At 37.5% G+C, this 21,421-nt stretch overlaps 1 protein-coding gene across 3 annotated transcripts in view; it reads right to left on the reverse strand.

Annotated features, from left to right (window-relative positions):
* chd2 (chromodomain helicase DNA binding protein 2) overlaps positions 1-21,421 on the reverse strand; it is a 32,057-nt gene that overhangs the window by 8,571 nt on the left and 2,065 nt on the right. For 2 of the 3 annotated variants that reach the window (XM_015378704.1, XM_015378705.1), the window contains exons 4-24: positions 17,300-17,360; positions 13,703-15,455; positions 10,050-10,284; positions 8,720-8,806; positions 8,531-8,592; positions 8,015-8,137; positions 6,330-6,503; positions 6,023-6,162; positions 5,701-5,926; positions 5,504-5,604; positions 3,617-3,658; positions 3,349-3,527; positions 3,146-3,270; positions 2,854-3,070; positions 2,681-2,770; positions 2,418-2,608; positions 2,146-2,334; positions 1,896-2,058; positions 1,390-1,542; positions 753-824; positions 397-546 (exon numbers count right to left, since the gene is read on the reverse strand). In XM_015378704.1, coding sequence (XP_015234190.1) covers positions 397-546; positions 753-824; positions 1,390-1,542; positions 1,896-2,058; positions 2,146-2,334; positions 2,418-2,608; positions 2,681-2,770; positions 2,854-3,070; positions 3,146-3,270; positions 3,349-3,527; positions 3,617-3,658; positions 5,504-5,604; positions 5,701-5,926; positions 6,023-6,162; positions 6,330-6,503; positions 8,015-8,137; positions 8,531-8,592; positions 8,720-8,806; positions 10,050-10,284; positions 13,703-13,761 — 2,778 coding nt within the window. In that variant the 5' untranslated portion in view covers positions 13,762-15,455; positions 17,300-17,360. The remainder of the gene's footprint in view (positions 1-396; positions 547-752; positions 825-1,389; positions 1,543-1,895; positions 2,059-2,145; positions 2,335-2,417; positions 2,609-2,680; positions 2,771-2,853; positions 3,071-3,145; positions 3,271-3,348; positions 3,528-3,616; positions 3,659-5,503; positions 5,605-5,700; positions 5,927-6,022; positions 6,163-6,329; positions 6,504-8,014; positions 8,138-8,530; positions 8,593-8,719; positions 8,807-10,049; positions 10,285-13,702; positions 15,456-17,299; positions 17,361-21,421) is intronic. The other variant, XM_015378706.1, reaches the window with a different exon arrangement.

Below are 21,421 nucleotides of genomic sequence, written 5' to 3' on the forward strand. Positions count from 1 at the left end.
TTTACATGAAACATTTTTGATCTGATCAGGCCTTCAATCCGATTAGTTGTGTCCATGTAAACGTAGCTACAGAATACATAAAAAGGAGCTAATTTCTGCTGTATTCAAAACTACAGTTTTTGAATGAAAAATAAAGTATCAGCAAAGAAAAGTCTGATCATGCGTCCCTAATCATGAGGTTTAGTTTTTTCACAATGTAAAAACTAACCTAAAGCCCCAGCATCAATTACAAATCAGGAAACAAATGGCATCAGCTGCACTTTTAAACATTATAAATTGATAAGTGGAAAAGAACTTCAAAGAAGAGAGAATGCATATACAGATCTATTAAAGGATAACAAAATGTTAGACCCATGATTGGACAACTCTGACTCCCTGTAATTAGCCCTAAATTACCTGCTTCTTCTGTCCGATCCTGTGGGCTCTGGCCTGGGCCTGCAGGTCGTTCTGAGGGTTCCAGTCTGAGTCGAATATAACAACAGTATCTGCTGAGGCCAAATTAATACCTAAACCTCCGGCTCTGGTGGATAGCAGGAAGCAGAAGTCCTGCAAACAAAGGCGACACATCAGCAACACATCAGTGTTGTTAAATTTTCATTCTGAATGAGAAGCAAAAGGCTTTAACGATATGACTCCAGAGAATTATGCTATTTAACTCTTCAAAAGTCTTCTTAAGATATTTTAAAATGCAAAAAAACATCTAAAAGAAATGGAAACTTTTATCGGTAGTATATAATTAAATGTATGCATACCTCTGAGCCCTCAGCATTGAAGTGGTCGAGCGCTTGCTTTCGGATTTCTCCCTTTATGGAACCATCCAGCCGCTGCAAACGGAGATATTTCCATATTAACTCTTTTCTGGTTCAGCATCTGCTGACTGCATGCAGGGACCACCGTCCACAACAGAGTCAGACAGGGACGGATTCAGGGGGGGGGGAACAATCCAAGTCAGGTGACTTGCACAACTCCTGCTGGTCTGCTGCAGCAAATAACTTGTAGATATAAATAAACTGAGGCTGTGTCCAACAACACTGACACCCGAGCTTCATCTAAGACTTATCTACAGAGTGCAACCTTTAAAGGACCCTTCACTGTAAACATGAACACAACCGGAGTCAAAAAGCTAAGATCTGCTTCAGGAAAGAAGAACTGGTTCTTTTTTTCTTTTTTTTTTTTATGGACACAAAAATAAGCTTTATTTTAAACCAGGGCGGAATGAGGGATATATTTTAAATATGTTCCTAACACCATGCATTAAACCACCTTATACTGGGAAAACTACTACATTTTAGACACTAGCATTACTGAAAATATAAAAAAGGGCTATCTAATCGATTGGGTGTTAAAAAAGTAGAATATGGATGAAACCCTGGTTGGTCCAAATCTCACCTGGAAAGGATATCGCCTCTTCGTGAGATACTCGGCCAATATGTCCAACATCCTGACCATTTGGGAGAAGATAAGGACTCTGTTGCCTCTTTCCCGGAGTCGGGTCAGCAGCTTGTCAAGCAGAACCAGCTTCCCACTGCCTCTCACTAAAGCCTGGAGGAGAGGAAAAGGAAAAACATAAAGAGTATTTCCTCTAACCTGAAGTCTCTAACAATGTGTTTGTCCAATTTCAGATGGCATAGAGTGCCTTTGTATAGAAAAAAAACGCCTAGCAGAGATGGGGGACCTGGAGTCAACAAGTCATTTCTATGTCATGTTTTTGTTCTACCAAGCCACTGAACCTGGTGAGTTCAATTTGCATACAGGTTTAGTGGCTGGGTAGAACAAAAACATGACATAGAAATGACTTGTTGACTCCAGATCCTCCATCTCTGACGCCTAGCATGTGTTGCAGAAGCATCCTAAGGAGATGCTTGGAGCTGAAGGAGGTTCAGGGTGAGACAAACCTGCAGGCATTCCTGCTGCGTTTCACTCTCTGCCTCCTCAGGCTGCTTTATGAGGAAACTATGGTTGCAGCACTTTTTAAGCTCCATCACGATGTTTAAGAAGCCGCTGGAGCTGCCGCGGGTGCCTTTGGAAAGGGCTTTGTAATTTCTTGTTAAAATCCACCTGGAGAAAAGGGAAGACAAATTCAGCTGTAATCATTTTTTGATCATTTATGGATACAATTCATTTCTGCATTAATTAAATCCTTACTTGTAGAACTGCTTCTGCTGTGCAGACATGTCAACGCGAAGGATTTGCTCCACCTTGGCAGGGAGAGACTTCTCCACGTCTTTCTTGACCCTTCGGAGCAGGAATGGCTCCAGGACTTTATGAAGACTCTGATAACCGTTATCCCTTCCTTTTCCGTGTTCATCCTCAAAATCCTCCCAGGAATCAAACCTGGATTAAAAGCAGATTTGAAACAAATCTCACTCCATCAGATTCTGCTTGGATTATTTAAAAGTGTGTGAAGCGGGGCGTACTTGTCGGGCATGAGGAAGTGTAGCAAGGACCAGAGCTCTTTGAGGGAGTTCTGCAGCGGGGTGCCGGTAATGAGGAGTCGGTGGTTGGATCTGAACTCCATTAACGACTTGTAGAGCAGAGAATCATCATTTTTCAGCCTATGAGCTTCATCCACACCCAAAAAGGCCCAGTTGATATTCCCGAGGACGCCCTGGAGGAAAACATTGCCACGTTTTAAGAAGCTCTTTAAAAGACGACACAACCAGAACAGACCCCTACTAACCTTATCCTTTAGCAGAATCTCATATGTGGTTAAGAGCGCATTGAAGCGAATTCTTTTGGTTTGATGGTTCACCCACTCATAGTCACGGATCTAAACAAAAACACACAAGTGAGCCACAGGATCTTAAAAAAAACTAAAAAAAACGATGACATCACAAGTCAAATCCAAAGTACCGTCTTCCTGCTCATGACGTCACCCAAATAGACCACCACGTTCATGTCTGGAGCCCAGGTGTCAAACTCTCTCTGCCAGGAGGTCAGCGTGGACAGAGGGACCACCACTAAAAACGGCCCGTAGAGCTGATGCTGGTGGAACAAGTAGGAAAGGAAGGAGATGGTCTGGATGGTCTTCCCCAGGCCCATCTCATCAGCCAGGATAACACTGTTGCACCTGTAGGAGGAGAGGGCACTCCTTACTGGAGGCAGACCTAATGGAAAATAAACGCTGTACCGGCTGGTAATTTACCTGCACCAGGAGTGGGCGAGCCAGTTCAATCCATCCAGCTGGTAATCTCTGAGCTGAAGGATCTCGTCGCCGATATACGACGGCTGTTTCTTTAATGCCACGAACCTCGGCCTTTGCTTTAACACCTGAAGTAAAAGATAAACACCCTCGTATTCTAACGTCAAGAGGAAGGCATGTTTTGACGGCTCTGGGTGAACTCCTACCTTGCAGTCTTTAGAAGGGATGGTTTTACTGGAGTTTCTGCTCATGAAGCCGTCGATGCAGTGTTGGAACTTCTTCCTGACCAAAGCGCCGTCCTCCCAGCTGCACTCCGAGTACGGCAAACCCATCCACTTGCATAGATACTCTGGTTCATTCGAGGATGGGGTCTTATGACTGTGTGCTGTTTGAGGAGGCGGGAAAATAGTCACATTCTAGTTCTCATCCTTTGAAGGTCATTTTGTGAAAGTCAAAATCAAAGCAGGTCCTTACAGGGAAAATCCGAGGAACCCGGTGTCTTTCCTGTTTTTGTTGCTGTTGGTAAAAAAAAAAGAAAAAATATTCTTTATTGTGTATTAGAAAAACAATTTATCTGAAGTAACCATGAGTGATGGATGGCACACTGGAGCTTAACAGAAGGAAACATGTAGATAAAAAAACACATTTCCACAACAACCTGCTGTTATTCAAGGATTTTCTTTTGTCCTTTTACGTTCAATTTAAAAAGAAAATAAACCAAAAGGAATCAAATAAAACCACCCATCATTAAAGGTGGGCTAGGTACACTGGAAAAACGATGTAGAAATAAGTAACAATTTCTTAAATTCAGTATTTACCCTTAATTTGAGTAGGTAAATTAGATAGTTTGCCAATGGAATGAGTATTTTTACTCTTAGAATAAGATTATTAGATAAAATGCACTTAAAATAAGACAATGTAATTTTGTTTTCTTATTTAAAGAGTAAATTGTCTTGTTCCATTGGCAAAATGTCTCTTTTACCTCCTCAATCCAAAAACAAATGCACTTATTTTAAGAAAAACTGACTTATCTAGATTTTGAATTGTTCCAGTGTATATGAAGCTATGGATGGTTAGCTAGCAGGAAAAAATGAATCAAAAGGAACAGGACTTCTTAAAATCTTGAAAAAATGCCAAACTCCTCTTCTTTAGTCCTGACTTCTTGATAGCAGAATCTCGTTAAGCTCCTGAGTTCAATTCACGTTTTTAAGACGTTCAGTTGCTTTAGATTTAGTTTTTTTCCCACCTACTGTGACCTCAACGACTTTGAACCTTTGCCAGTCTTCCAAAAGAACAGAAATATGCTTTTTATACTTCTGATTTTTCACAATTAAGCAGTAAAAGGAGTAAATAGGATGATTATGTAAACTGACCTAAAAGCTTAAACCCAAACAGCTAATGCTGCTGTTAGCACACAACAGCCTCCCAAATCAGCAACAGGTGTGATTACAATCCAGTCAATGTAAGATTCAACTGTCATCCTAAATTAAGAGCCTGCAGTTTATCAATCAGAAGCATAAGTCATTAATCCAGGACACTGAACTAATTGATGTGCTTTGAAGCCATTATGACTGATGTTTTCCTTGTTAAAGCATATGACTGAAAAAGTAAAAGGGAAACAGCAGCTTATGGTGTAGGCTTGATTTTCATGAATTCATATCTAATGAGATATTTCTCTTCTTTAATACCGGGTCTCTATTAATGTGTGAACTTACAGTAGCAGCCATTCAAAGTATCTCTTCCAAGTCAAACACCATCCGAATGGCAGCCGACTCCCTAGCAAAATCCCCTCCATGAACCCAACATATTGTTTTACTCTGACTCCATCCTTTCACTGAATTACATTGTCTGACCAGGAGATGACACTTCTCTTTAGATTTTAATGTCAACAAATCATGACAGAATATATTAGTACAAATATTCATGTTTAAAAAGGAATTGCAGGGAACCAGCCAAGGACTGATCAAGGAAAGTGGGGAAATTAAATTTTTTTTGTGTAATGTACTTTTCAGGACACTAAATCCTACTTGTCATTCGCTTTTAATCGATTGTTCGACCAACGTTTCAATCATTTAAGGTGTTGATCAAGTAATTTACAATAGATATTTAATGGATGTAAAATGATTGGAACAACTTTCAGACAGTTTACAAATACAAATCGCACTTTTTACCAACGAGACAGGGAAGAAAGTTTCTCCCATAATTTTCCTCCCATACTTATTTAAAGCTGAAAATAATATAAATGACAGATTTTTTTTTATGTTCAGATGATGCAGAAGCTGTAAGTAAAGTCTGGTACTGATCAGAGATAATCGATATAACCCTGACAGTTGACATCCTTAGGAGTGTCTGACTTCTTACCGATGACTCGCTCCACAATTTGAAACTGCTTCGTCAGGTCAGATGTGAGCTCCTGCTGGCAGTTATGAAACTCCACGTCCTCAGGAGATGCTTTACCTAACCTGAAAAGAAAACACCAAATTAGATCTAAGCGCTGAGTACAGAATAAAAATTCTAAGTGTAATGCAATGTAAAAATGAAAAGGCGCATGCACTCACCAAGCATTCAGCTCATCATTCTTCTTCTTAAAGTTGTCCAGTTTCTTTAGCCCCTTGACCTTCTGCTGCGTTAGGGAGTCGATGCTCTCCCATGTGTTGTGGATGTAAGACCAGCCCTTCCACTTTATCAGATACTGAGTCTCTCCTTCGTCTTGGTCTGGATCAAAACCTTCACACGGATCTCCGTTTTCCTCCACGGCGTACATAGTGGTGGACGCTCCGGTGGCTGAAAGAGACCAAACATGAACTTAAAACAAAAAAAAACAAAGCCGAAGCATTTTTGTTTCAACGTCGTTTGTGAATTAGGGAAAAGGGGAATCACCTCCTTTTCTGCCGATCCTGCAGTCGATAACTTTCTCGATTGTCTCGCTGTCGTCGTCCTGCTGCTCCTCTCCAGCCTCTCCGGTCATTTCAATCAGGTCGTCTGAGTCTGTTTCAAAGTCGTGCTGATCTTCTTTATAGCTAAAAGGACACAAGGAGACGGTGAATCTCAGTAAATGCTAACTTCTTTACAAGTTTAAACATGAAGTTTGTCAGAAAAGATAATTAGTTCCTTTTTTAAAGGAGCTCCTCAGTTCAGGATTAAACGTTTAAATCTCTGAACTCTGTCCTCGGAAAAGAAAAATCACCTTTTAATTTTTGTGGCTCCTCTTCGGCGAGTCTGCCTTTTTGGAGTGTCTTCCTCATCATCGTCATCATCATCTTCATCATCGTCCTCATCATCATCCTCAGCTGAGGACTCCGGTTTTCTCGACCTCCGTCCTTTTTGCGCCTGCTGCTTTTTGGATGCTTTGGTCTGAGGTCTGCGGGGAAAAATGAAAGCAGGGAAGCAGAAGCCTTCAGAAAAACACAACAAGGTCAAATGACTTTTACAGTGCCTTCCAAAAGTATTCACACCCCTTTAACTTTTTCCATTATTTTACGTTGAACCACAACCTTTAATGTATTTTCAAAGGGGTTTATGTGATAGAGAAACGCAAAGTAATAAAATTAAAAAAGTTTTTATATCATAGAAATACCTTAAGGATGATTTTTAAATTCAGCTCCTTTAAGGAAATACAGATAGAAGTGTTGGTGTAAATTTCTACAATATTTGCTATCTTGACTGAGTTTTGCCCATTCAGCTTTTGAAAAGAGTTTAAGCTCAGTCAGATCAGATTAAGTCTCTGCAAATAATTTTAAAGTCTTGAAACAAATTTGAAACTGACTGGACGGCCGAACAAATGAAAGTTGCTTGGATCTAAACTCACTAGGGCTGCAACTAAAGATTATCTTGCAAATCGATTAATCTGTCACCTATTGTTTCGATTAATAATCAGATAGCCAAAGTTTCCTTAAAAAGGGTTTTTAAATACACCAGGTGAAAGTAAAACTTTTCCACTGTAGGAGTTCTCGTTAAAAGCATATTGATGGACGAAATTATTATTTTTTTTTAATCTTAAATGCAAAAGTGTTTTTTTTTCAATCTTGGTATAATTACTTATCTAAGTGGGTTGCTCTATGCTAAAAGCATGTTAGCATGTTTTTCCAGTAAACGATTAATCGATTACTATATTAGTTTGACGACTATTTCAATCGATTAATCCGATTAATAGTTTCAGCCCTAAACCGTACCATTATAGCTCTGGCTGAATGTTCGGGGTTACTGTCCTGATGGGACATCTGCTCCAAGTTAGCGACTTTCCAGACCTCCGTCTGCAACGTTAGCCGTGTTTTCTACATGCTTGAAGCAAACAGGGATTTTTTTAAGACTCTCTGTAGACACCAGCTGTTTTCCTGCCCTGCTTTCATTAGGCCTAATTTTTCTTTTAGCAAACTAGTGTTTGTAATGTTTCAGTTGACAGATTTTCCATTTCCGTGGATCTCTGCATGAGTTGGCAGGTACGATGCTGTTGATATGATGCATTAACTTGTACCCTGTGAGGTGAATACAACTTGAAATATTTGTTTTATATCCAAACTCTGCTTCAACCATATCCTCAGTTTTATTCAGGGGTATGGCAGGAAAAGGTGCTGATTAGCAATGGATAGCACAACTTTCTGTCCTTTAGGAAACATGCATGGAAAAAAAATCCTAATTTCTTTATCTCCTTTCACAATTTTAGTGTTCATTTTTTCACAGAAAATCTCTATAAAATACATTGCAGTTTGTGGTAGGGGTGTGAACACTTTTTCCCAAACACAGTACATCAGGTTGGAGCAGTTTGGTTACTATTAAAAAGGAAAAATCAAAGAATGGGTGGTAAATTATCAGGTGATTAGAGAATGACGCTGTGGGTAGCTGTCTGATGGCCAGGCTTTGTTACACTCTTACCTTCTAGCAGGAAGTCTTCTGGATCTAACTTTTTTCTCTTCCTGCTCACTGTCTGAACTGTCGGATGTCTCCTCCTCCTCCTCCTCCTCTTCATCAATTGAGTCATCATCTTTCCAGATATTTCTTATAACAAAGAAATGCCACAAGTTCACCCTCAAGGCCTGTTACAGCTGCTTATGCTCGCGCTCCAAACCTTAATTAAAATGCAGCCACAAGGGGCTAATCTCAGTCAGATTGAATTAGACGCTGATTCGATAAATCAAATTTGACTTATGTGTAGAACATAACCTGGCTGATAGGCACAAACTGGGCCTATTCTGAGACAAACAGATACCCATTTATACAAGATTCACAACATGGACTCAAACTGGCTAAGGAATGACATGTGAAAACCAAAGTGAACTATATGGATGAAGTGCTTAAAAAAATAAAAAATAAAAATCTCTGTTTTCAAATAAAATGGCAATGGTAGAATATATAAGCAACACAAAAAGTATTCCAGATCCTTCCACTTACTCCTTTTTCTTTGATCGAGAAGATTTTCTTTTAGGGCTCTCGCTCTCAGAGTCACTGCTGCCCTGTGAAGGGAGCAGATGAGTCAGAAAGAGGCATCTTTTGCACAGAATGTCCACTAGATGGCACAAGAGGCTAATGGCTGATAAGCAGACTAAAGTTCCTCCTACAGCCTCTTTTACAACCGCCTACCTCAGCTCCGATGTTGAGACGAGCTGGCTCCTGTCTGCTGCGATTGGACCTCCTGACACCGTACACATCTGGGTGTTCTTCCCACATCTGGAAACACAAATTACATCACAGCTATGAGGTAGAATTTGATATATAATCGACATTTATCACTGTCTGCAGACTTGATATCCATCTAATACGAATGATACTCAAAATTCATGACAATTTAGGATAAAACCAATATTGCATTAGCAAGAGGTCCCAGGTTCTCAAAGATCAGCAATTCTATAATACCCTGTTCATTTCTACAATCTAGGGAAGGATTTAGAAGTAAAAACTCAGTAATTTTTTCAACTATTAAGGAGGTATTAAGTAGAACCACATTAAAAAAGGGCAGACTGGTCCAAATATAATGTAATTCAATTGGTCTTTGAATCATCTGTTCACTAAACTATGTACAACACTATACAGCAATGAGTAATATGGTATAATATGACCCAATTATAGTCAAAAAGGCAAATGGTACTTATATTCTAATTTGAATGATAAAAGCTGTTTTTTTTTTTACTTTATCTGGTAATATTATATATATTTTGCAGGTTAACGATGCCTTGGTTACCGTAAAGTTTTTACAGTGATTTAGGCCTGAAACAATCGATTAATAGTTAATTGGATTATAGAGACAGTAAAGTATACAAAGAATATTAAAAAAAATTACAAAATCTTGCATTTAAGATAAAAAACAAGTTTTCGTCTGTCAATATGCCCCATCCAGAATTCCTCCAGTGGAAAATTTTACCTGGTTTAATTTTATAAAAGGAACCTTTTTTCTATCCAATTATTAATCAACTAATCGAAGAAATTCGAGAGCATAACTGATTTGCAAAATTACCGATAGTTGTAGCCCTACAGTAAATTACTATGAATACTAAGGTACATTTATAAGTGTTCATTTTTAATATATTTTTTGCTTGAAGGCTGAATGAAACATTTAATGCATCCACGAAGGGCCTCAATATATGGTAAATCAAAATACAAAAAAATATAATCAACATTTTCATGATAAAGTAATGTCTTTGCCAATAAACTGAAAATAATTATTCTTAAAATGCCTGGAGATCAACTGCATCATATATTCTGTAAAAATGTTAGAACCTAAAAAGGATGAGCTTAATGAAGGGTAACTTACTACCTTCTTCCTTGAACCATTTAATCTTCCAACATGTTCAAGACCAACCTGCTCAGAACCAACATACGTGGAGCTCTAGTCCAACACTCACAAAATTATCTTAAGAGTGAAGGAAAAAAACACTTAAACTATAATACTTTTGCATGTTCTACCCTTTGTTACCTTCTTCACATCAGCCAGGCGCTCCTTCTTCCTGACAGGTTTGTCTTTGGCCTCTGAAGCGGCTTGCTGGGATTTGGACTCTGTGGACTCGCTCCCCGACTCGGAGTGACTCTCTGACTCGGAGGAGCTGTTCGACTCAGAGTTGTGGGATCTCCGCCTCACGCTGCCATGCTCGCTTTCTGACTGACTCCCTGATTCCGATGCAGAGTGGTTGGACTCCTCTGAGGCTGAATTGCTATAAAAAAATAAAATGCATTGATTCTTTTGATTGCCTGAAGCCATTTTTAGTTTTCTTCTTTTTACTCATAGTAACCAATCTGAAAAAGCTTGGATCAGAAGCAGCTTATTGACCCTTCTCTAACATTTCTTAGAGGTCCTAACATGGTCTTTCTGCTTACATTGCGTCTGTAAAGAGCAGTCACCTTAATCATGGATTTTTTTAATGGTCCACTTTGAAAGCCTTTTAAGAGTAAAAGTACTTCAAACTTTTAATCAAACAAGTCAAAGGGGCCTCTCAATGTGACCGCTGAATTTCTCTCTTACACATGTCAAAGTATGCATATTTGTTCAATAACATCCATACTTACATGCTAATACTTGGTTAAATGACACAGAGAAACCCCATGCTCTACAACAAAATCCTAGTATAAATCTGACTGGTTTTCTATTCGTTTGTATTCTAAATAAACCAACCTAAATGCTGGTGCTGGTTTTGTTTTACTGTATAAAACCTCAAAATCAAAGCCTATTCCTGACATTTTCAATGGAAAAAGCTTCCTGGATAGGAAGCGAAACGTTTTCAAACTTGGAAATAAAAGTCCAGTGGATTGTTTTTTAATTTTCTTTTTGGGAAACTAACCTAAAGCTTAATTAGCAGGGAGAATTAGCAAGGGGGTCTGTTTTAGTTCCAGAACGTCTGGCTTTTGAGATTCATAAACAATGAGATGATTCTCAACAAGACCAAAACAACAAAAGCACATATAGTTTTAGTACTGATCATTTCTTGCTTAAATAATTACTTCAAATGTATGGATTACTCTTAAAAAAAGCAGGTCTTTACCAGGAAACACATCCAACTGAAATTAATTTCAGCTATTTCAGATACTAGAATTGCTCAACAACCAAAGTCCGGATTTATATGAAGTGTACAGGTCGTTAATAAATGGTTCCGCCTATGTTCCGTTTTCAAATGAGCCCTTGCAAAAATGATCAGTAAAAATCTGAAGCAAATGGAGCCAGGACTCAACCAGTCCTTCCTAACCTTATTATCCATATCCCTCACCTGACTTACTCATGATCATTCATCACATGACTATGTTTTGAATTAAGAGCAAGGTATTTGTTTGTGTTTTTTTTAAGTAGGGCATTAAGAAATATTTGCATTTGACAACAGGAAACCTGTTAACATGATATGAATACCAATCAATCAGGTTCAAAGGGTCAATTTGGGTATGCTTAGATAAAAACCACTACTTGACTTGACTACTAGTTGATAAATTTATATAAATATATATAATCATTAGTCTAGTTGCAATTGGAAAAGAATCTAAAAATAATCGACTTTGTTATGCTTGTAAATACAGGGATCTGCTGAAAATGCTTAGTATTTAAACCAGCTTTTGCTGCATGCAGTACCGCCTTTGTACACATGGGGTCACTATTGGCTGTAGTCATTGATAGTTTCGTGACTGATTAACTGAATTAATGTCTGGATGTAGAGAAATAAAAAGCTTCAGGTACTTCGATGTTTGGGATAAGCATACTTATCCCAACGTTAAAAGAAACCACATCTGAATGTGCTCCACTTTATTATTATTATTATTTTTTTTTTCAATAAATTTTTTTTTACTGTTATGATTTTTGTTTTCTATAAATGAAGAGGTAAAACAACTGCTAAAATAGCGCAATGTAAAAATTATACTTAAATGTACAAATATAAAACAAACATCTATTGCCGGAACTGGTACTGTGTCTTTAAGAGCTACATTAGGAGGTGGGAGATAGCCTTCTTCTCGAGCTGTTATTGGCTGGTGTGACGCTAGGGTGACGTAAAACCAATAAGAGCGCTTAGCGCAGGCTCCACTAATGCCTGCTCACTTCCTGTTCCTCTTATGTAGTTCTGAGCAGTTTTAATACAGACGACTGAGGAAACTAGCCACACAAAGCCAGGGCCATTTTGTGACTCTGAATATCTTTAAATTGAGCTTTTTTTTAATGCCTTTATTGCATATAGTGCACGTTTACTCAGTTTCCTCCTGCTACATCAGCTGCAGCAACTGCATAATGAGCTGATCTACAATTGTGAAAAGATGCTGAGCTTTAATCACAGGACACCATTTTACTCTCATCTTAAAGATACTAAAATGGCTGCCTGAAGATCATGCAGAAGACTACAAAGCTGATGTAACTTGCTGCAGCTTTACTGTCAGTGAAAAACTGAGAGAAATTAGCTGCATGTGGTTTACAATGGTGTTTTAATCTAAAAGCAAGTATATCTAATCCAACTGGAAATTTGAAATGAGGTCAATAAACCCTATGAATGAAGAAAACAGGCACACATCATCTGTATCAGAGGAGAATGAAATCTCTTTAAACTGCTGATCAGATCTGACCCCAACACCACTGCATTGTCTAGACACTGTAAACCAGATGACATTTGGCTTTATTCATCAAAGTATGTCTCCACCTCTTCTGAAACTTAATTAAAAAGATGTCTCGGAATCCCAATTTTAACATAAAAAAAAGAAGCAATATCACAATATACATTCAGGCTAACATGATTGTAAAATCTATTAGTAAATAAAATGTTATTGAGCAACAGTTTTTAACAGAGTGAATAAAAAAAGAAAAAAACACATAAAATATTAAGAAACAGCCTTAATTTCCTAATACAGATTACAGAAATGTTTTGTTTTTTGTTTTTTTTTTTATAAAATGTATTAACTTTAAAAAGTGCAAAAACAACTCAATCAGTTAAAAATGCATTAATATATACTCATTCATATTGAGAGTTATTTCCAGCTGGGCACAAATATAAGGCTAAGTCTGGATGTCAAACATACAAATACTGACAAAACAGGAAAAGTATAGCACTTAAGTTTTAAAACTTTCATTTCTGCAATAATAGTCTTCAGTCAATTCCTATTAATCAGCACAAAAATACTGTGCATAAGCAAACAATGACTTTTCACGAAAGTTTAAAAAATACATTTATATTTAAAAACAAAAACACCCTATTGAAAAATAAAAACATCCAAAGGGTAGCTTAAGGTTTGTGAAATAAATGGAATCTAAATATTTATAAAGTGGTGCATTGCAGCACCGACTTTTAAGACAAGGTCATTTTACACCAAAACAAATACATTTCATTTACAGTTTAGTACAGGACACATGAGATTTCCTGTGGTCCAACATCTACATATTGTGGGAAACGATGTCTGAACAACAGGCCTAAAAACCTGAGTGCTGGGAGTATAAGAAATGGCAGAAAAAATCAGGGTGTGGCTATTAAACAAAAGCAAGGTCATTCATGACACTGGTGAACTTTAACTGAAACGTTGCAGATGCAACACAGGTGATCAACCATGCTTGAAAAGGTAAACAAACCAGATTTGTGGGGGGAAAAAGGTAGTGTAAAATGCAATGGATCATACCTTGAAGCGTTGCTCTGAGTTGATCCTTCGTCCTCTTTTTTATTTTTATTCTTCATCATGATAGTATCCTGAAAACTCGATGGAGGTGATTTGTCCTGGTATTTACTGTCAAAAACTTGAGGGATGTGTGAACTATCCTACAAGTCCCATCAAATTGCCTTTTGTCAGCTTGCAGATAAAACCCAGCCGATGCGACACAGGAGCAGAAAATAATAAACCGATTGATTTGAAAATCATAATTTAATTGAAGTTAAAGTTAACCATAATAGTAGGTAATGTTAGAAGTCAAATATTAATCGTATATCCTTCGAAATAGTTTCCAGATACAACCGCATGCCGTGAATTTTAACTGCGTCATCGCATGAAGCAAAAGAAAATGAATATTAAAAAAAAGAAAATAGGTAAATTTGTACTTACAAAATGTAAACAAATCCAATCAATGTGAGAAAGGGTGCTAACCAACAAGACATGTATTTGTTTCCCTTTTTCTTTCGTCGCAGTTTAAATATTTATCAAACTTGGATTAAAAAAGGCAATTCGTAAAACGGATAACTTTATAAATAACAAAAAACAACAACGAATTTGTTTGGAAAAAGCATTCAGGCCTTAAGTCTGCAGTGGCTGACAGAGCGACAGAGGCAAAGAGCAGCGGACTAAAAATGGAGTCGCGCCATGGCTGCCGGAGCCCAGTATGGAAAACAACGACAAGCACACGGCCAGCACAGACGGCTTCTACAGCGCTCGAAAAACACCACAAAAACGGCAAAAAACTAACAAAATACCCATAAAAAGTGACCGCGTAGACACAAACTAATGTTTGACACGAAAAAAAACGGCGTGGGTCGAAGACGTGCAAGAGAATCGGTCTGACAAAACCTAGGGCAGCCTTCCCAAGGCTCAGCCGCCATCTAGAGCTCCTTCCCTGCTCTGAAAGCCTTGCCTTTGATTGACGTTATTTCCATTTACCCCACACTCAGGTGATGTCTAAGTCCCTCCCCTTTTAGTATGTTAAAATTGTACTTTATATAAACTAATATATTTTTTATACCCTTGCAAACAAACCCTCAAAAGAAAACATTTTTTCCACAATGACATTAATTTATAATAGCTGGACTGTAAAAACTACATATTTTGCAGCAATTACATCACTTCCTGCTTAGACAGGAAGAAGGGCTACAAATAGCCATTTTTATAACGCTTTTAAAAGCTACGATTATGGGAAATCCAAGTTATAAACCAAGTATAATAATTGATTATATTCGTTTATCGATTAAATACGTAACCTTTGATAATAATTCAAATTATTTATTGATTGCAGTTGGGGAAAAAGTCATGCTAAACCAACATGAGACAAAAAAGTAAATCACTTAAAATCGATTTAACCGGAAAAAGTAACCTCTTTCCGAGTGTTATCAAAACTCGGAAACATGCCAAATAAACATTTCATTTTCCAGGAATGCAGCTAATAAAAAAAAAAAAAAAAAAGTATAAAGAATCTTAATATATACTAGGTCACAACTTTATTTAAAACAACATTTGAACGTTTAAGTACAAAAGCTGATTTTTCCTCTCCCAGTATCGTAGATCCAGTGTCCATGGTTGAAAAAAAAAATGTATATAAATCAAATGCGTTGGCAAAGTCCACTTAGAAAAGGGGTTTATCTTGACAATATTTGGCTAACTGCCATATCGCTTGTCATCTTCGCGTTAAACAACGCTGTCTCCACTGCAGCAATATCCAGTTGATTGGAGTCTTGATAGGATAAAATAAACAAAAAACAAAAGAATTGTAAGCTGACAGAAAGGAACGTGATTAAGGGCTAGCCTCATGAAGAAAGCATACAAAGACAGACTACACATTTAGCTAGATTTCAACAGAACTTAAAGTGCGCCATCGCTACCCGATCTATCTTGGAAGCACAATCCGTACCATTAGCTCATTTGCGCACGCGCAACCAGATATACATCTGGGTTTCCATAAATATTGTAATTATGGTACTAAAAGTACTTAATTCTATCCATGACTCACTCAAGAATGGTTATACACATCTTTAAAAAAGATTTTGACTTTTTCTGACAAAATGTTTATGCGTTTTACATTTTCTCCGTTAAACTGCTTGTCTGACATCATCAGACATGCTTGGAGCAGTTCTGCAAAATATGATTAAACCATGTTTATCTGCAGTTTAGTTGTGTTTTACTTTAGGTTGCGCATTATATACCATAATGTTAACACGAAAGGAAAAAATAAAACTTAAAAAGACTAGATTAATGTTTGAATCCAAAGCCGGAAAAGTTAGCTCCCGTTAGCGTAGGGTCCCATTTCCGGTGCAGACCGGGGACAGAAAACTGATAAAACAGAAAGGATTATACGGCATTTATTTTCTCAGGAAATACATTCATTAACCTTTAAAAGGTTATAGTTTAGTACACAAACAATTTTTTTCAGGAGGGAAAAATGTCATTTAGGTATTTTTTTTACAAAATAAAATAGGGGGCAACCCGGATGTATATCTGGTTGCACATACGCAAATGAGCTGATGGTACGGATCGGTCTTCAGTTCAGGTAGTGATATACACAAGCCATGTGAATGATACTACTACTGTGCAATAATATTTAAAAGTATCAAGCAAGACTTTGGGTTAAAAAAAATTTGCAAACTGTAATTAACAGTGGGTATGACAATGGGCTAAATAAGTCATTGAATAGTGCACTAGACTTGTTAGCATAAGGGTATCTATAAAGCAACAAGATGGCAACTCCCTAATTATTTGCTGTGTATTGGACATGAATGGGGTTTTTTTGTACTTCTGTATTAAATAAATAAACAATTGGCCCTAAGTTTATTGGTTTTTGGAAAAACCAAACCAAAAAAGGTCATTAAGTGGCCACTAGGAGGCAAATGCGTGTATTGTCCAACATAAAACTTGTTCATTTGGAAGAAAAGGCTGGATAAAAGCAACGGTTTAACAAAATTTAAATTTTGCCCCACTGAGTCAGCAGATGAGCAAACATCTCACATCACAAATCGAAATCGTTTGAAATTCTAAACCAATAAATATCAACTCTTATCTTACAATTTCAGATCAAGCAGTTATTCTGCCTGTGCTTACTAAACTATGCCTCCAGATTGTGTTGTTGTTTTTTGAAAGCAATACACATCAAAATAAATTTGTGTATTAAGGATTTCTACATACATATAAAACAAAATCCTTAAATCAGCAAAATAGTAATGGGGGCTTGTGGGAAAATATAGCTTTTTCTCACAGATGCCAGCAGGAGGCAACACATTCAATGTCAAAGAAACAAAAACCAACCCTTCTTTAACCCTCATCAATAACTAAGTCAGTTGTTAGCTACATTATGCATGTGCTAGTAATAAAATACCCTGAGACCCATGGTCTGATAATACTTCAACCTAACATGTACTTCTTTGGTCAATCTTTAGCACTAAATTTCAACATAACTAGAACCATAGTGAATTGGTGGGATTTCCCAATTCTATTACAAGAAACTAAGTATTAACTTTTTCTATATGGCTTGTAAATAAGAGTGAGTAAATCAATTATTTGGCATTTCAATGACAAAAAACTTACAGAGTTGTCTTCTTTCTCTTCAGAATTGGAACCATCTTCTTGCAGATCTTCTGTGTCTATGCTGTGACATAGAAAAAGAAACTATTAATGATAGCCCATCAACTTCAGAAAGATCTAAATTTTTTCTTTACAGTATATACATTTAACAAGGAGTCAAGTGTACATAGTAAATATACAGATAAAAATTACATGCTATACCTATTTAAAAGATAAGATGGTACCCAATAAAGTTTTAACTTTCAATTAGTTAAATAATTTGACAAAAGTTTAAAAATCTGACATCGTTCTACAATTTAAATAGATATACTTGTTTTACATCCCGCCACAATATAAATATCCGAAACAGGTTAGAGGTTTGTATTCAACTGAAGGTAGCCGCCAATAGCCTGGGTGCCATTCCGTACTTAGTCCCGCCCACAAGGTTTGAGGTCGGGAAGTTCGGTCTGGCTCTGCTCCATAGTAGCGCGAGTATGATCGCCCACCCTCTGGCGATCCAATCAAATTGTCAGGGCGGGCTTTATATGATGATGGACAGATGATCAACAGTAACGTAATCAACCACGTGACCAAAGCGCGCTTGGGCGACAACAACAATGGCTGCCGCCGGAGAGTTGAGGTGAGTAGATTCTGCTATTAGGTCTGTTCTAGAAGATATCGACAGCAAATTAATTTTAAAAGAGGAAAAGAGAAACGCGATCACGGCTCATCTTCTTATTCTAGGCGTGCAACTGCACGCTTTGATTTTTGTTGACAACAACTATGCCTGGCTTAACATACCTCACGCACTCCGTTGCTCTTATTGGTTGTAGGTCTATCCAATTGAGTGCAGAGGCATTTTTTTTCCTGGTCCGTTCAAAACACGCCCCATAATCACAGCTCTATGGAGCAGTATCAGACTCATATTGACTAGAATTGAGTAGGACTACGTCAGGCTAAGCCGCCAAACACACAGGGGCGAAAATCCAATATCCAACATAAAATTAATTTCACTGCGGTTAGTTGCAGTATGGCGCCAACTTGAACACTAACCAGACCTACATTACATGTAATACTTTGAATATCAAAAGAGGAAGAACAACGGATGATTAATCTTAGATATTATGTCTACTGTAGTCCAAGACATTAGAATAGCAATAAACTTTGCTCAACGTTGGTCTACTAATTTTATTTTGTCCATCATTTGCCATGTCTTTTACTGTTCAGCTCGTTTGGGAGCTTGAGTGGTTGAATGTCAAAATCTCCTCATTCTTTTGTTTAATAATGCTGTGGAACAGGGCTTAAAGAAACTACAACCAAGTAGCAAAAACATAGATGTTGTCCAGAGGGAACCCTAACCTTGCTTTAGGGTGGATATTTTTTTGTTGTCGTTTTTGTTTTGTTTTTAAACACAAGTTGGATGGACTACTCATCATCTAGGGTTTATATATGCTTTGAACTCGAAGCAGGATCGCATCAAATTTTGATTTATGCATTTTTTTTTTCATTGTGTTATTCTTTGTAACACTTTATCCTATATCACATGGTTTCAAAATGTAGTGCAGAGTAAGGATTTAACAAAGAAAAATAGCAAAATATTTGTAACTACATTAATAAGACTATATGTAATAAATTGCTCCTTTTTAAAATTGGTTAAATAAGTTTTGGAACATAAAATTTAAATATTGTTGGCCATTTTATGAACTAAAGGTTGTGTTTAATATTGATTTCCAACAACAGACATAGTTATATTTTCAAACATTGAAGGTAACACAGATTAGATTATTTGTACTTAAACGTTCAAATAAACACATTTATTAACTTTAGGGCCACAATTTGTTTAAAAGATTTCAAATACCAAATAGGAAGCAATCAATTGCCTTTGCAATAAAATTGATATTTAGCGAAGCACAATTTTAGGTATGTTACAGTTAACAAAAGTAAGACACCTTGAGATGGCGGTAATGAGCTTAGAGTGTGTTTGTCATCACAGAAGGGAAAAGAGAGTTGCAGTAACCAAACAGTAACAACTGCCCACTTGTTTAAATCCTGCTTTTTTTCCCTTTAAAACCACCCCTTTGGTGCCCTCCCAACGTTAAAAAGGGTTACTTCATTCAAGTTTTCCTATTAGCTAGCACGGGATATGAATACCAACGGAGAGTTGACATAAGCAGCTTTCAAGGTTTTAAGAACAATGAAACCCTAGAGTGAAACATACAAATTCTTTTGATTGATGCAAAAGAAATTGGGCAAAAGAAAACACTACCTATGGAGATCAATGGGTTAAAATCAAGTTTGAAAAAACAACACCCAGGTGTCACACATGATTAAGGCCACTAGCACTTTCCTATCCGATATCAGGCCTATATCCTGAATGTTATGGGCGCCACCATTTTTGTTTGAGTAATTACTGCCTTGAGAGCTGTAGTATCAAGGACCGCCAAAAGGAGGCGAGGAACCGTGCTAGTGTGATGTGTAAATGGACGTAAGAACCAAGCTTGGCACGGTTAACTGATCCAAGCTGGATTCGAACTCGCCACAGATCGGTTTCAGAGTAGTGTAAATGCAGCATATATCTGCCTGCCTCTGAAATCTCAGATATTAGAAAGCAGATAAAAATGCCCTGTTTCTATCTGCCTTTGTTTAAAGTTTATGTAACTCTTTGGTGAGTAACAAACAAGTCGGTTTTTCCTCATACCAGCTGTTGTGGACTACTGTTCCACTATGAGAAATATAACTCAATCAAATATTTTTATTAGACATTATACGTAATAAAAGTATGTATGATTAATGATGATATTGTATCGGCGCAACATCAGTATCGGTGAATACTGAAAGTTGCAATGCGGGTATGACGGAAATGAAAAAGTTGTATCAGGACACCCCTAGGGGCAACCCAAGTTTCATTTTAGGATGGGTGAATCTTGAACTACAACACTGTTTGTACTGCATAGTAATGTGTAATGTGCAAAATTACGTGAACTGATTTTAGTTTTATAAATATTCTACCTTTGGATTGGTGAGGAAGGGACTCGTAGAGCAGAGTTGGTGGGTAGGTGTGAATGTGTGTGTGTTGGGGGGGGGTTATCCTATCAACATAGCTGTATTAATTGTGTATTCATTGTGAGATTCAGTGACAAAGACTGCCAGACAGTAGCATTCTTGTCACTGTATAGGTTGTCCCAGGACATGGCATTGCGTAAAAGTACTATTATTGCGCGAACATTGATAGCCAAAGAGTGGAGCTTGGTTTATGCTCTCGGCATCCACGCGGCCAAATTACGTCGTTTTGGGCTCCCAATCCCTTCTGCGCACAGATATTGCGCACGGACCACTTAGGAAAATTTTCAATTACGCGGACGGATCTGCACGCCGAACAAGCAGCAGCTCCGCTGGCGAGGTTTCTCGAATGTAAAAGTCTACATACATCCCGTGATGTAGCTCATAAATATAATCAATATCAACACATTGTGGAAAAACTCCACAACCCGTAGTGTGGCGTTTTATTTTCGGTATGTCTGTGTGTTACGCATAATGAACCCTTAAGGCCATTTATAAGGTAGTGGGAGGTCCAAATGTAGAGTCAAAATTGTGTGAATAGGACTTTATACTACAAAATGTTAAGGCGAGAGCCTTTTGAAAAAAAAAAAAAACGTACAAGTCCACCCCGTCATTGTGTTTCAGAATGAAACTGTACTACAATTGAAAAAATTCTTACATCAGTTTATTGGTAATCTAAAATATAAGCTAGTCATTTGTGGTTAATTGTAATTAATATTGGTAAATATAGGCTAGCTAGTTATTTTAAAGACATGAACAAATGTACAGGCATCAATAAAAATGATCATTAGTCCATCAGGTCAGATGTTGATTGCCAATGATGACATCCGGTAGCGAAGTTGACTTTCCGTCATTATTATGGCTTGCAGTCTCACTTAGGGGGATCCAGGTTACATGGCAGTTTGTTCAGTAGTTGTGAAGTGGGGGGGCATTACTAAATTATAGTTAATGCATCTTATAAACTTTGGATCCATTATGCTAGTTACAAATTATCATGCGACATGCACCATTGTTTACTATGCGTAACCGAAGTCGTACACGTTTAATCTAGTTAGCGAAGTAATGGTGGAAGCGAACTTTGAAAAG

Source organism: Cyprinodon variegatus, unplaced genomic scaffold (genome assembly GCF_000732505.1).
Source record: "Cyprinodon variegatus isolate N-32 unplaced genomic scaffold, C_variegatus-1.0 Scaffold177, whole genome shotgun sequence".
NCBI classification, from domain to species: Eukaryota; Metazoa; Chordata; class Actinopteri; order Cyprinodontiformes; family Cyprinodontidae; genus Cyprinodon; species Cyprinodon variegatus.